Source organism: Fibroporia radiculosa (assembly GCF_000313525.1).
Source record: "Fibroporia radiculosa TFFH 294 genomic supercontigs, scaffold5277, whole genome shotgun sequence".
Taxonomy (NCBI): Eukaryota; Fungi; Basidiomycota; class Agaricomycetes; order Polyporales; family Fibroporiaceae; genus Fibroporia; species Fibroporia radiculosa.
Window position 1 is genome coordinate 1 of NW_012133741.1, and position 16,293 is coordinate 16,293.

Here is a 16,293-nt window from a genome sequence, read left to right on the forward strand (position 1 = left end):
TCTAGGTGTCGGTTTGATGAGTAAGCTCACCAACTTCCTAGAAGAGGGCTTGATCAAAGTGAGTATTCGTTTGATTCATCGTCTTGGTGCACCAACCTGATGACGGTTCCTTCGTCGTTTGTAGCCAAAACTTTGTAGAGATACTGCCGAACGGGTTGGGAGGAATCGCCAATGGCCTTGAAAGGCTGGGCAAGGGAGTGAGCAACGTGAAGCTTGTAGCGCTCCCACAGGAGACTGCTTGACGATGCGTCGTGTTGTGTAGTGTGATTTAAACATCAGTCTTTCCGTGTATTGTATTATATCATCCAAAAATGAGGCAACCAAAATAAGCGATAATCGCCCGTACGTTATACATAAAAAGCACCGGAAAATGACATCAATCGCTGGTAACATGGGCTCCACATAGTTATGCATGTTGGTGGAATGTGTATCAGAACGTTAGAGACGCACCCACTACACTGTACTGATTTTTCCTCCCGCAGTCTCGCGCGTCCCATCGTGATACGCATTCCACCGTAGTCTATCATCTGTCAGAGGTCTCAAAAATGCTTGAGCCAGATCTCCCGTGGGTGAAGTGCCTTCAGCTTTCGTTTATTGTGTATTTCCGCTATCTCTTCCTGTGTTTATGGAGTGAACTATGAGTTTTTTGGCACTGCTTACAAGTTTTCTGCATGGTATGATGTCCGCTGCCCTGCACGAAAGAGAAAAGAGAGACGAATGCATCCAAGTCACCGACCACTGTGGTGTCCTCGTCTAGTGTCCCACGCCGGTCATCAAACGCGATCATGTGATTCTCTGAGATCAATGACGCGACGCGACACTTTGTTGACTGACCAACTCGAACTTTATTTACTCTGATCTGTAATCTTTATTTGTGGGAATCAAGCACTCCATCTGTGTGCACAACAGTCCTCCCATGTAGCTATAATCCAATTATTCTTTCCATCGATGCATGAAATCGCTTATCCTTTCATCCACGCTTCTCTTCTGTCCCTCTTGCCGAGAAGGACAGAAGAGGAGCATGGCTAGGACAATACGACTAACTTCAAAGACTCGCAAACAGAATAGCTCATAGACGTGACATTTGAAACAATACTCCTCGTTGGAGATGCCAGATCTCCAGAGCCGGCAAGACCGCTGCTCTATCCAGCAACAATCCGGCTACATATAGGCAGACCTCTTGATTCCTATCTTTGTCATATTCGTACCAGCCAATGATTATTACTCCGTTGACACTCCAGTGACCCTTCTGAGCTGCCACTGCCCATGTCGTCTACTGGATGGATCATTCTACACTCTGGACTCGCTTAATACTGGTCATTCCTGTATCGTTCGTTCTGGAAGTAAACAAGGAGTAGGGGGGGAGGTAGTTGCTGTACACGAGTCTCAGAAAATTAGATCAAGCCGGTGAGCACGCTCGTCCTATTCCCCTGCATTTGCTGAGTGTTTCCCGTAGACGGCAATTGGCACAATCAATCAATAGGTCTCAAAATACTGCAACTAATAACATAAAATAACATAAGATCTTTCGATCCTTTAAGGTGTGTCTGCGCGCACTTCTCAAGCTGTTGTTAACATTCAAGTGATAGTGCTGTCTAAGTTGGCACTGCTTCCCAGACGTTTTGTGTTCTAAGACGCAACCGTTAGATCAAATCAGTTCGACACGTAGTACTCGGAGACCCACCGCCATCCATACCGCCCGACGTTCACGACGTAGCGCGATGGACGTGCCTCATATGTCTGAGGAGACTATCTGGTCTCGAAAAAGTCTCCTCGCACCCCTCGTAGCTGCAGCAGACTACCGTCGACCCAATGTGAGTCGTCGCTATGTGACGGACCAGGTTCTTCACCGACTTCTTCCGCTTGCAGCCTGTCCACTGGCAATTGCCCGAGCTCGAAGCGGGGTGCCAACTTTGCAGGTGCAATGTCAGCTCGGTATCAGAAACTTGATTTGACCCGAATCGATGGTGACAATTGTTCCACCGACAACGAATCTCGCCCTCGCTGTCTCCCTCGGGCGGACTGCTCCAAAGAATGACGTGAGTAGCTGCGTTACTTGTACCACAATTATATTACGTACACAGCGAGTGTGGCTTCTGGAACAACAGGCAGCATAAGTGGAGGAGCATCCTGGAAGGCCACACGGCCAACAGGGTGCCTGTTGACTAACGTCCTGGGACTAACAGAGATAACATTTTCAGGATTCGTCATCGAGTCGACCAGGCGCTGAGCGTCAGGGTCGAACCCTCCATAGACCAGGGCGTAGAGAACGAAGGCTTCGCGTATGATGCCTATGAATTCGGCAGGTATAGTAAGACGAAGGCCACTGTCCATCTGAACAGATCGAGAGTGAGTCATATGGTATGCAAGAGATTGAGTCATTTGACAGCACTGTGCAGTGTAGGAGTCCACTTACCGTTTCAAAAATTTCGACGCGGGGTAAGAAAGCTTTTCCGGCGAGGCGTCGTTATATACTCACCATCCCACTAGAATATGGATGGAGCTGGGCTAGGAATAGCGACCCTGGCACATCGCTCAATTTTAAGGTGTAATCGTGAGATTATTCTTTTCCAACTTTGGACAATGAATCGTGATACCACATAATTTGTCTTTCCATTCCATTGTCGACCGCCGTATTTTGGATTTTCCCCCAATGGACGAGGGAGAACTTGAGAAGATGAGATTGGCGAGAGATCTAACGTGGGAGCTGTCAAGACGACGGCGCCACAGAACGGCGACGGGACGCTATAGTCTCCGGAAAATATGGAAGACTGGAATGTGACAGGCTTCGGTGCAATACTGGGGAAGAAAAAGACTCTAGGCTTCAATTATCTTGATCCGCTAGAGAGTGAGCCGACTGCATCTGCTGCACGGTGAGTCAAATCTGCATTTATCAAAGCCGTCTGTCTCTCTGATACAAAACGGGGAACAGGAGGCTTGACAGCGGCCACCTAGCTGACTAACAAAGAACCTGAAAACGTGCCGTGGTGCCATCTGTCCCTAATTCTCTCCGCCTTCTCTTGTATTAATAAAAAAAAAGCCAGCCGTGTTGACGCCGTCCTGGGGAACCAATAATTATGAGGAATGAGACCGACATGCCCGCGGACAGGTGCAGCATGATGAAACTGCGAATTCTTTTCTTTGGAGCTACATGCAGCATGATCGCGGGCCGAGCCAATTCGACTATTACGTTCGCAAGAAATTCGCAGCCGCTGTGTCACCAGCGTCAACCGACGTAAGGCCTTGACTCGGAAGACCAAGCTCAATGCGGTCATGGAGCGTTTCCCGCCTCCGTTATGCGCTGAACACTACTCTTTCAAGTTCGACGACCGGGAGAAGATAGTTTTCAGAACGGCGAGAGGATGCGGAAACGGCTGACCAGAAAAATATCCAGAGTGGCTCCGATAGGACCCTAAAACATGAGCAATTCCTAACTGTGGAACGGAACTTTTGGGATACCTGGTTTCTCTGTCCGGTTACGCCTTGTCATATCTGTCAAAATATATTAAATTGCCGAATAAGTATTATCTGTCAGGCGCGGAGCCGCAGTGGTGTGATGTAGGAAGGTGTGACAAGTAGTTGAGAAACACTGTTCTCGTCGGCGGCCATAGACACACGCGGCCAGCAGGAGAGGGCATGCCCGTAACAGGGACATAATCTGCCCGAGTATGGCTCTGCGCAGCACGCCACGTCGAGTCAGCGGAGGACATGTGCGACAAAGAAGCGCACCGGAACCATTACACCAAGGGCGAGGATGATGATGAGACAGATGCGTATTCTTATTCGCATCAGTCGACGTTACAACCACATCCCCCGAGGAACTTGACCTCAGGAATGTGTCAGGTCTTCTGGTCTCCACGCTACAAATGTTTCGCGATGGTGCGCTGCCGGTATACGTGCACGTGTGATATTGCCATTGTCCTGGGTGACAATCGAACCTAGAGGGCTGGTCGAAGTCTGGCTTAGAGAGTGGAACGTGGAACTCTGAGCGAAGATGGGGCGCTTTCTGTGTTGGGACCTGAAGGAGTCGCGTCGTAAACGGACATAATTTGATAGAATGGTAGCATTAGCGCCCCGCCGGCAAATCGTGCATGCACCCTGATAGCCTGATACAACCTCGTATTCAGCCAGGCCAGAGGCATAATTTGGAGCAAATTTCAATCAGACAAATCCCGTACCCGGGTCCCGGCCGCCTGGCGGCATTCGCTCTGAGTTAGTTGCGATTACCGCCGACACAAAACACTGGGGGATGAATGGTCAACATACAAAGCCCATGAGAGGAAACAGACCATTGTCGTAGCCCATAAAAACTCGGCGCGAGTCAATGGCAAAAGTCAACGATGAGCCACAGTGGCTTACGGGAAATTAGGTCGGCGATCACCGAGCACAAATGAAATGAGTTCTGGTCCCCGCACTAAACCACCATGAATCTCGCCACCCAGATTCGTGAATCTCCTCGCTAAGTATATTTTGTCCTCGGTTCCACGTGGTGCCTGCCGCAGTGGTTTTGGAGCGCGTACACCGTCGCTGCGCCCTCGCCCCCGTTCCAACACGACGCGTCCCCCCCCAACTTCAATCCCGCCAGCTCAAAGTTCATTGTGACTAATCTGCTTCTCAAGATTGGCTGATAAATGATGTGTCTCATAAGTCTGGTCGAATCTAGAAGGTGTGGTCCACGCCGGCCGCTTTCTGAACACGTTCTGTGTGTGCGTTGCAATGCAAGACAGGTATCACTCACCCGAGCATACTTTCGTGTCAGTATATCGAACTCAACACCTACAACGCGTTCTCATACACCTCTACGCACAGCTATCTCTCTCTCGATGACTATGTACTCATTTCAAGGCTGGATCAGGCATCTTGACTTTTGCAGGACTCGGGACTCTCAATTGTCGATTCTACGAAGAAGAGATGTCGGAGGGCGCGAGATTATTGGGCCTACTGTTGCTGAGAGAATTGTGCAACGGGAGGCCTCGAGTACTGCTACCACGGAGAGGAGGTGGGGATTACGATATACCATGCGTCGACGAGGTGAGTCACATCTCGAAATTTATGACAGTCTTAGCTGAGTTCATCCATAAAGGTCATCTTAAACCATGTCCATAACTATCATTTGCGTAAGAGACAGAGATGCGGCGCAGAGCGTTTTGTGTACAGGTGGAAAATCGTAAAAATTATGTCTACGGTGCGTCGCTCAGTGTGCCTCTCGCTTACAGTAACACATTTACATTAATAGACCGAAACGGTGAGCGGGGCAGTACAAGTTGCATGTCCCCACAGTCATCGTCCATACCACCGACTGTTGCCATCGATGTTGTGCACCAGAACTTTTCTTATGATCCCCGTCGACATATATTATGCCCATCACACGGCGATATGCACGAGAGTAAGAATGGAAGTGTATGTCTTTCCCAACATTTTTCCCGCCTCTCTACCGCGTTGGACGCCAAATGGATATGGGATCTCAGCCCGACGTCTCTGTTCTCGTTCTGGGCTTTGGGACGGAAGGCTGGCGAACTTGAACCAAGGATTGCATGCAAGGCTTCATGACTTGAAAGAGCTCTGAATAGCTAAGGCGGTCCGATGTGATGTTTGCGGGAACCAGCCACGAGCACCCCAAGAAACGTTCGTCGAGATCAGTGGTAGTGTTGGCATCGCGTGCACTCAACGAGTGAACCCCGTTATGTTCCTTTGAAGCAGAGGCGGCGACAAGTGCAAATTTTTTCCAGAGGCGTATCAACAGCTTCATGTATACACAAATGGACATGCTATACTACTCAGCTTCCCAAACATTCTAGATGCGCTCTCGAGCTCGGAGCGGGAGTCTTTTATTGCTCGTGGTGATAACGTGGGGAAATCAAGTTTGATACGAACAAGCCCTGGCGCTATGCGACGGCGGACGCAAAAACGTGAGTGATCCCCAATGTTCGGGAATAGTAACAGCAGCGACCCTCACAGGAACGCATCATCCAATGATCTTCGTCGGGGGTGAGTCGGATTGTTGTACTTGTGTTTCATTCTGGAGCTTCTTAGATGGATGGCACGTTATGGAGCCGCCTTGTGGCAGGGCGTGACCGTTCCGATAAGATGGTAACAGACCGACGACTCGGCGTCGTTTGGGCAACATAGCAGAGCGTGTGAAGGGATCCTACTGGGCGCCAACCGAGTTCTGGAGCTTGGCCGAAGTCGACCACAGCCGAGATATGCCGATGAATCGGTTTTGGCGAACTTGATGTTGATGTTGGAAGTTGGCGCGGACATCTGGACGGGGAGCCGTCGTTTGCGCACTGTGCTAGCTGCCATGTTGAATTGAGGCGCGTAATAAGCATTTTGCTGTCAGACTCATTCAGTGTCTCGTGATACTACCAATACGACTAGGTATGATTTTGAATATGTACGCACACATCGCCGCGCTGACCGTGGACAGAGAAGTTGGCTGCTGGCAGGGCAGGCAGTATGTTTTTCGTCTGTTTCTGAACAAGTACTGAATGGTGAACAGTGTTGTGCCGTTGTGTCTGTGGATCGACCGGCATCATTCCACTGCATTCTGTCCAGGCGGCACTCCCACGGAGATCCGAACGGTTTCTTTGGAAATACGACTCGACGGCCGACATCCAGTTCCCCCCTTCCCCCCAATGCCAACCCAGTCAGCTCAGGGTCGCCTGACCGCCGCCCAGAATCTAGAGCGCCGGATCTTCTGATAGCGTAGCGTCCTGTCGGGAAATTGTCCATTGTTCATCCGGCGCTTGGAGAGGGAGAAAAGTGGGTAGTGATGGCGTTGGAACTCCCACAGCGGCTATTATCACTGGTTCTCCCTCTGTTACCTCCTCGTCCCTCGCACACCCCCTCCCTATCCATTTTGTGCGTCTGTGTACAGCACAGTTTACTCCGCGTTGTCAGATTGGAATCTTCGTCAATCCAGTGGAAGCACTGGGTTCTGTCCTGCATCCTCCGTCTTGGTTCGGTTTCTCTCAGCCGGCGCGATGCTGTGCTGTACCACACCGTCTCCTTACGCTGTCAAGCACGACCAGATGTTCCATCTCTCGCTTCCAACTGCGTCAAGACTATAGACGGCCTCCTCGCGATTTAGCGAGGCACTGTGGTTGTGTATTGTATAATGCATTCTAAAGTTCGTACTTCCCCTTTCGCGCGTGCCCGTAGTGCTTAAACATGGCGAGGAGTTCCTCCTCTGCGGCTCATTGCCATGCTGGGTTCTTGTTTCTTCCCTTGTGGCATTACGTCCACTAATCCTCGCTGGCGCGACTCTCGTCTCAATCCATGAGGCAACAGTGCTTTAACCTATCCGTCGACCTAGCTATACACCACTTTAAGCTGAGGGCCTCTCCTTTGCAGACGTCCTTTCACGTTACTGCCAGATCGCAACATACCCTACTCCGTCTGCCGTCACCGCTGATGGATTATCCGACGGAGACGATTTGAGTATGTGGCTCAGTCAAATGGGTATATCCTTCATCGTCGATGCATAGTATGTACGCATTGATGCCTTTGTTCCCAGTGAAGCTGACACAAAAGGGGATGAAAGTAGCTGCGAATAGCACAACGCTCTAGTGTTCGCTCTTGCTTCATATTCACGGAGAACAGGATGTATGTATGTGGAAGCGAGGCACATCAAGCTTCCCCAGTCGGACCATGGAGACGAATATTGTTGATAACAGCCTCCTACGGACCGGAAAGGGAGCAAGGGCTTTGCTTCGTGTTGAGCATTGGATATCGCCGCTGCTTTTGCATGACGGGCCTTTGAGTCTTGCGCACAATTAGCGACAGGACACCTACGATGCCAGTGCTCCCACCTCCCCTCCCCTGTTTCCGGTCCCAACTGGAATGATCCTTGCAAACGCGATGGGACCAGCGCAGCGTGCGATCTGGCCAATTCCAGGAATGCATGAAGAAATTGGCTGGATGATTCTCAAAAGTCCAAATTGCAGACTATTCGTATAGCAGATGTACGCATGCAGTACCATCTGCAGTCGGATGTATCTGATGTAGCTTCTCCAGGATATAGCACCTGTCACCTGCGCCGGTTCAGGCTACCCCCTCTTGCACGTCACCCCACCCGTTGATTTTCTATCCATCTGACATTCCCTTGCGTATACATGCAGTACCATCGCCAGTTGAATATGTCCGATGTAGCTTCTCCAGGATATCGCACCTGCCACCCGCGCCGGTTCAACCTCGTCGCCCGGTCGTGCTCGTTACAGCGTGCAATCGAGGGCTTACGGGCTCGTGTGGAGGACAACGGAGGTTGTACGCTAGATTACCACGAAAGTGTTCCCCCGGCCACATCCGCCGATTCCTCACACTCCTTGCACCAACCGCGTCATACAAACAGGGTTGCCTGCACATATACTGTCAGAAAAAGCATCGAATTTCCCTGCTCCACACCAATCTTCCCGGCCTTGCCCAAAATTTTAAGGGGAAGGAGGGGCCAGAGCAATGCCACAAGTGTGACGACGCACCTACGCCTCCTGTCCCAACTCAATATTCCCCTGTGGCAGTGACACAGCCTGCCTGCGCAAGCGTGGAAGGCCAGTAGTCCACAAGACATGCAGTGGCGGCCAAAAGTAATGCCCTCACAAGAGATTATTACAGGCTATCTACTTCGCAGCGTGGCAATTCTCTTGGTACTTATAGAGTAGAATGTGACTGTATTGTATATACAAGGCACTGTAGATAGCAAGTGTGGTTTTGGTGAGACATGAAGGAAAGAGCTAACGTGTGCGGGCATTACTTTTGACCGCCACTGTATTCCTGGGCTGGGCGGGGGCCTCGGGGGGCTATGGCGTGTGCCAGGTCGCCAAGGCTGATGAGAACGACGAGGATGGGGCTCTGACGGAGTCGCCGAGGCTGGTGTGGTGTGCCAAGAAGGGAAGCGGCGGAGGCTCTGCTGGAGCCTGTAGTGACAGTATGCGGCGATCGGAGACAAGCCAGGGTTCGGCGTAGATCGGGAAGAGCGGAAGGATCTCGGGGAATGGCGCTGGTGGCAGAGGCGTATTTGTACATGTTGACGCAAGTGTGGCCGCTCGATCGTTGTTTCGCGGACTCAGAGAAAAATGTACCTAGGAGCCTCGACGGACCCATCTAAGCCAACTAGGTTCGACGTTGGTGCCCGGTTCAACACTAATACTGGTGAATTCTCGCTCGACGTTTGCGATGAGAGAAGCTAGCGAGCGATGCGGGCCTATAGACGATGTGCTTCGCGCGGCGACGACAGTGCCTCAACGAGTCCGTCATGCTCACCTAGACATCATGTGCATGCTTGGCCCCCGCTACATCTCCCTCCCGCAGTTAGCCGCATTAGATTTTTCAAGGTGGAGCTGGAAGGACGCCGCGCCGTATTCGACCCACAAGTAGATCTTGAGTGGCACCCACCCGGGTGGCCGTCCGCAGCCTGAGTGTCAGGCACATGCGGTGACCAGGAAGGCAAGGGGAATTACAGACGGGAGGGGTGAAGCGCAAGAGGGATTATCCTGAGCAAGTCAATGCCGGAACGCTAGGTGTCGAGAGGGCGAACGAGAGGACGGGGGATTTGCGAACAAAGGTGCCAGCTACTGGCGTTGACTCCACGAGGATACAGGACCGAACGAGCGAGACTAAGTAGACGGAAACAACCGAGACTTGAAGACGATAACGATCAGCGACAAGATGTGCAACTACCTGAGACGAGACCGCGAGAAACATACAACCGGAATGTTCGTAAGTAAGCAGCGTCCTTCGTATTTAAATTGTCTTGATAGTATCTAGAATGGCCGTGTGACTGTCCTAAACATCACACACGCGTATAGTCTGCCAGATCCATATCCATTACTGCCAGACCTGTTCACAGCCCCTCTGATCGATCATACCCTGTATTGACCCAGTCTTCACATAGCTGGTTCCCGCTCACAAATGCTTCGGCGCATAACATGATCGAAATACATTAAGTAAGAGCGACTCCAAGCAAACAAACTTTCTCGCATGTGGAATGCGCACAGCCCAGTAAAAAAAGCACTCTCCGCCATCCCACCCGCCTCCGCGCACCGAAGACTCAGCCGTCGAGGCCGACACCATGCACCTTCAACAAATGGCGCGCCCTCGAATCCGCGCGCGTGAAGTGCTCTTCGCACCCGTGCACGGTGCACACCGTGGCCGTCGAGCGCAGGTGGCGCGTCGCGATGTGCTTCGCGAAGCTTTTGAAAAAGAGCGTCTTGTCGCGATTGCAGCCCGCCCAACGGCAGAGCCCGCGCCGCTCGGCGTCCCACTCTTCGGGCGCAAAGTGCGCGGCGCGGATGTGCGCCTCGATGTCCCCGAAGCGTGCTGTCTCGAAGCGCTGCATGCAGCCGTCCCACTGACACCGCAGGCTCGCCGTGTGCGCGTCGGGCGTGATGGTATTCCACGGGAGTGCGTCGGGCGCACTCGTCGAGTCGGGGCTTGAAGATGTTTCGGGGCTGTATGTGCCGGATGAGAATGCGTAGAGGTCGTAAGCAGTAGAGGCGGAGAAAGTATTATGCGTGTTTGCGTACTCGTACGCGGGCGGAGATGGAAGCGCGGGCTCTATGCGCACGGTGTGCGCGGGATGTGCGAGCATGTAGAACCATTGGCGGATGCGGGACGGGGCGTCGGAGAAGAGAGCGAGGCGAGCGCCGATGAAGTCTTGTGCGTCGGGCGGGAGGGCGGTGGAAGGGCTCTGAGTGGGAGCGCCTCCTGCTCTGGGGTATACATGGTGCGCGAGGTCGACAGGTAGCGCAGGCCAGTGCAAGTTCTGCATGTGCACGTGGGTGTGGAAATTGTTCGTCCCGTTGAGAGCGAGCGATGCATCCCATGGGGCGGCAGCACGGTGTGTGGAGTCGGGGTGAGCCAGATTATAGAGATATGCCATCGATATCCCGTTCCTGGGAAGGAGAGATCCGTTCAGTGATGCAGGCACAGAGGGGGGTGGCTGCATACTTACGCACTAGAAAGGCAGTCCATGTTGGCGGAAGGACAAATGGGCTACAGCGGTATTTATGACGGGGGCAAGAGGATGGGGATGCCGGGGTCAGAGAGGCGATTTAAGAGCCTTGTACAAGGAGGTATTTTGGGCTATATCTTACCGCATGCTGGATTGGGGCAGAAGATCGCGATCTATGAGGCGCCGTTCTTCTTTTGCAACGTTACGGCGGAGACTTGCGTTCTGCTTGACATCTTTCCGCGGCCTCCGAAGGACATATTCATACACCATCATTTATTCCTGATGACTGCTGATGCGGCCTGTTGCGGTCCGTGGCGAAGCTGCGTGCAGGCGGATGGGGGTTAGATCGCGAGGACAGGGTGGCTCGCAAGCGGACGGCCGTGCGCAGTGCGGCGGAAGCGTGGTGAGCGATTACGGACGCCAGATCTTTGACCTCGGCAATCCCTTCGGGTGATCTGTCGCCCTCGAATGTACTGTCGCGATTATCGCAAGTCAGACAAAGTAGCTTCATGAAATCATCCTACAGAGCACCTCAAGGCCTATGCTGGAGACGTGCTGATCGTGGACTCGACGTTCAATGTTGACGCAGCTGGGCTCGCAGAAAGTTCTGCGGCGCAGATGCGGATTTAGGCGCCGTAGAAAATGCGAACCTGCGAGAAAAGACGCCTATGTCTCCCGCTTATCTAATGTCACGCTCAGATATACGATCGCGATCATCTAAGTACTAGTCCACAATACAATGCTTTACCAACTGCTGCATGACAAGTACATCCGCTCATATGCGCTGTTCCGATGACGCGGGGCGCGTCGCGCGCGATCATACCAAGGGTCACACCAGGGTCGCAGGAAAATCACGGTGACCACGTCTTCAATTCGCAACTCCAGAAACTCCTATTTTCTTCGGCGCCTAAATACGCATCTTTTCATTGTACTCTTGGTTTATACTCCGTACCTAGAGATACACGTGCAGAGTGTTCCGACTCTGTCTGCTGGGATGTCACTGGAGCGGTAGGCACTCCAATCCGCATCTGCGGCGCAGAACTTTCTGCGAGCCCAGCTGCGTCAACTTTGAACGCCCCTTTTAATATCCTCCATCTCAGGAAAGCATTCAATCCACCTTGAAAATGATCGGATAGATATCCTCCTTCCCTGCGCGTGTTTTCCCACAGCCCGATTCCGGTGACAATTTGACGCCTTCAAGTTGAAGCATATATTCCAGAGAAGACTTAATGAATGATCATTGATCATCTTGTGTTGTGGTTTTCCCCCACACGACGGGGGATGCACTCGAGATCTACGGGGCCAGGGAAGAGTGCGTCGGTGTTGCGCTTGGACTAGGATCTGAATTTGAGCCTGTGAAGGAGATTCGGAGATGGGCATCGAGCCGCGCTTGTGGTGCACACATGAAGGTTACTGGCGGCGGATACACTCCGTGACATTGATCGGCATGGCGCCACAATTTCTGGTCTTCCATTTCTGGACGCAGATGAGCCGGCAGCGATGGCAGTTGCTCAGGCTGTCGGTGCGCAGCGCTGGTGGAATTAGTGACGGCCACATGACTACTCCTGCACTCAGACCTCCTCCTCCAACTTGAAGTATGTCCCATTGGCCAATGGTACGAGTGGTGCATGCAGCTTGATACAACTAATCTCGATTGTGTTAGCACCACCCTCTTACCCCCAATTCCCATCCTGACCCAAAGACTCTGGCTATCGTCTCGTCTCGGCCTACTAGCGCGAGATATGCTTCTAGCCGGTATCCTACCCATCCCTCCACCCTGTCGCAACGACCATCAGCCTGCCTACAATTCCCCGCACCAGTCGCTCTACCTGCTTCTCCTTCGCTCCGTATCGGAGACGAGGTGCGTCTGCTGTGTCGCTGGCCTTCCAAACTTGGAGGGGACACAGATTCCGAGTGTCTAGGTTTGCACGTTTATGTCATGCTTACCACTGGCCGATTCCTCCGACACCTTTCGAGAGCGGGCGGTACTGACACCTCATAGTATTCGATTCCGACCCGGGGCGGCGCGCAGATGGCCGGCACAGGCGCTCTGGAGTCCGCTGCCGTGGTCTAGATGCAGGAGTGCAGCGGGGTACACCAGAATATGCTCAGCGCTTGCACCTGCCATGTTCAGAAGACACGAACGTGATGACTTCAGGGGGCTCCTCGATGCAGCTAAGCTTCTACACCTCGTGGACGGTAAAACTGCTCGAGCATGCTGCTTTGCGGCATATCGCGTGCGCGGGAGAGCAAGGTGAGGGATGAGGACGAGGTAGCGAGGCATGTATTATTATCCGTGACGTCTCTCTGCCGAACATTCATGTGAATTCGGCGTATTTTTCTGATGGCCTTTCGGTATTGTGGTTTTCAGGGTGCAGGTGGTTGACTGAGAGATGTAATCAAGGTACGATCAATGGATAATGAATCGTTTCCTAGACGCATCAGGAGGAGCACCACTACCAAATAGACGTATGCCCGGCCTATGAGAGTACGCACCGCCGTGCAATGATGAATATCCCAGTATCAATGTTGGCCATGCCATAAGGTAGACTGTGTCTTCCAGGGGCCCTAAAAATCCCGCAGTGGCGGTAAAGCCGACCGCATATTACTAGAGCAACATTAACGCATCAAATAAGAGGCCGATCCGAACATTGAACTCAACAATAGCTCCACCAGTTGGCAGCGATGGATGTAGTAAAATCGACGTTTCTACTGTGACCGGGGATTGGGTTGATCACGCAGGTCTTCTCTCCGCTTTTCGTCTGCTAGCACTAAGGTTTGCTCGTCGCAACGTACAACTATAGTGATATACCCCCATTGAAGGGCGACGGACTGACGCGTTCGATATGTTCCTCAGCTTTGAGACTGTGCCAAGAGAAGGCTTTCGTATCGAATGGCTGGTGATGCTGAGATGTTTTTCTTGGTTGATCCTCGCGGTATCAAACGTCCCACTGTTGACATACGTCCGAAGCTGCATCAGGTGAGCATTCGCCACTGCCACGTCAAGTGAATACAACATTTACCATATATGGACGCCAAGGCTCTTGTCCGATGCCGTAGAGCATTGTTTGGTTGCCGCATGTGGCTCGCGCATCCACACAACCAAGGAGACCTGTGCATTTGGAGGCACATCTGGTGCTCGTCAGTAATTTTTTTGCATCATTCGTGCGAACAATTAACCCTAAAAACCTGAAATCCTCGTTTGTCTGCAACTTTGCTGCTAGGCGCGGTTCTAGTCCCGTAGTGCTGTGCTCCCAGCACTCTTTCGCCTCTCAACATTCAAGACGTTCAAGAAGGCTTTCAACCGAAAATTTTTGATGCACATGTGATTGAGCATCAGGGACGGCGTTCTTACCCAAACCGTCTGTGTGGGTCTGTATGGATGATTCGGATAGATCGGATGCGCGTGCGTTATCTTGAAAACTGTTACTCCATCATAGTCTTATCAGAAACGCTGGCATCCATCCAGACACCAGGGTTTCCATTCACGGCTGAACAGCCGATGGTCATCCGTATGCAGATATTCTTTCACAGGTGGTGCACGGTCGCTGTCCCTTATATGGTGCGTGGGTGGCAATCAAGTTCAAGTTCTCGAAGTTGTTCGATTCAGTATGTCTACGTAGTTGAACAACGCCATAAAGAAGTCACCGGTCAACCATGCTTCGTTAAAGCAGATAAAGGTGTGGTGGGATGCCGACGGTGGACCCGAAAGCTGGCCAGCTTCATGAGTGCATTGTAGAGTTAGCCTATGCCTGTAGAATGATCACGGTGTCAATTGCAACGGTATTTGATGCGTCGATTGCTCTCGAATGCGCTGCGTTTGAGTCATCAACTAAAGCTCGCAAACAGATGATATGGAAAAGAGGCTCACGGACATTGTTTGTCACAATATCTACATACACGTAACATATGTACATAGGTGCACAGAGTCGCGGTTCCCATCTAGATGAAGAGTTTCTGTAGGTGTCCAGTTGGATGTTGCATATCCAATCGGAGGCGCCATTTTCCCGAGGCCGCATAATGGAACTCCCCTGATCCAATCATGTGAAGATGGATATTTTGGAAACTCAATTTCTATTCGGATAAAACACTCTTTCCAGATGAGAGTCCATATCCACCTCGATTTTTGACAGCCTGACATTGACTTGCCCGTGACAGGTGCCGATTAGAAATTTGGGATATGCCTTACACAGGTCTCAACGCGGAGCATTGGTGGCCACTGGCTGCATCTGTAGGGGCTACTTGCCAATTCGCTACAACAGATCGAACAGCGGTTCGAATCAAGATGTGTCCAGATCTTACTGAATATTCTCAAGCTTGTTCGCTTCCGCCAGTATGTGCCATTTCTTCGTGGGGTCACGTTAAGCAGGGACGATCAACGGACTATGGCTTGGAGACTCGGCAATGATCACAACATTCACTCCTGGCTAATAAAGTCAGTGCACGACAAGTATCAGAAGTGGAACAGTTTCGCAACCTTGATTCGTGAACAAGATAATGACTCGGTAAGCTCCGTTTCATACGCAGCTTCGGTGCAGGATCGAGGAGGGGATTGTTGGCGGCTCAGGCTTCAGGGGAATAGTTCTCAAATTGGGTGGGCCCGGACGTTTTCCTCTGGTCATGCTGGCGCTCCTTAAGCGGGTAGCTTGCAGCGTTGTTGCTAGCCATCGACGTTGTTCAAAGCGGCTACGGAGGCCACATAGGTGATAGACCTGGAGAGACCCGGCCCCTCGGACACATGTGGAGACAAGCGCTTAGAAGCACGTGATGTCGAAATCTTGTCTGAATCCCGCTAACCACCAAAACTCTACTGCGAGAGAAAACAGCGTCTGCGGCACTGCGGGCAATATCCAGAGTTCGAGTAGCAAACATGCGTCGAACACAGCTCACAGGAGACAGCGAGTTTTCATTGTGTTCGGAGCTTAAATATTAGGAGTGTTCAACTGTCAAACATGGGTGATCGGTAGTCTCGTAACCAGACCTCGATAGGAGGAAAGAATCACGTGTAGTTATCGGATTTGATGGGCGGAGAGCCAAAAACCCAGGTCCGGTGAACTTTGCAGGGAGGGAGGGGAGTATCCATCACGCATAACCGATGTCACCAGTGACGATTTCGTGACCAGTCGTGTCTAACGCGTACAGACGCGTCGATCGCGTTGCAGCTACAGCGCGTCAGTCACTATATGCGCATGTATCCTATACAATCCATACAGAATTGTCGAGAAGGAGAGGCATGGTAAACGGCATTGTCTGCCCAGTCCCGGTTCCTGCAATTACCATACAGTTTATGCCCACATTGACTAGCCAGTCATAGGGCTCATAACCATTAAACACCTAGGAAAACA

The 16,293-nt window shown here is 51.9% G+C and overlaps 3 protein-coding genes across 3 annotated transcripts; 1 reads left to right on the plus strand and 2 right to left on the minus strand.

Moving 5' to 3' along the window:
* Window positions 1–1,595: 1,595 nt before the first annotated feature.
* Window positions 1,596–2,334, minus strand: FIBRA_08957 (uncharacterized protein; the record flags this gene model as incomplete). The annotated part of the gene is made up of 5 exons (XM_012330565.1): window positions 1,596–1,629; window positions 1,685–1,740; window positions 1,780–1,931; window positions 1,988–2,022; window positions 2,081–2,334. 5 exons carry the CDS (start codon window positions 2,332–2,334, stop codon window positions 1,596–1,598), a joined length of 531 nt encoding a protein of 176 aa, XP_012185955.1.
* Window positions 2,335–10,045: 7,711 nt separating this feature from the next.
* Window positions 10,046–10,968, minus strand: FIBRA_08958 (uncharacterized protein; the record flags this gene model as incomplete). Its single annotated transcript, XM_012330566.1, has 2 exons — window positions 10,046–10,889; window positions 10,949–10,968. The coding sequence occupies 2 exons, from the start codon at window positions 10,966–10,968 to the stop codon at window positions 10,046–10,048; spliced, it is 864 nt and encodes a 287-aa protein (XP_012185956.1).
* Window positions 10,969–12,448: 1,480 nt separating this feature from the next.
* Window positions 12,449–13,022, plus strand: FIBRA_08959 (uncharacterized protein; the record flags this gene model as incomplete). The annotated part of the gene is made up of 4 exons (XM_012330567.1): window positions 12,449–12,470; window positions 12,524–12,543; window positions 12,612–12,809; window positions 12,951–13,022. 4 exons carry the CDS (start codon window positions 12,449–12,451, stop codon window positions 13,020–13,022), a joined length of 312 nt encoding a protein of 103 aa, XP_012185957.1.
* Between the last annotated feature and the right edge of the window lie 3,271 nt (window positions 13,023–16,293).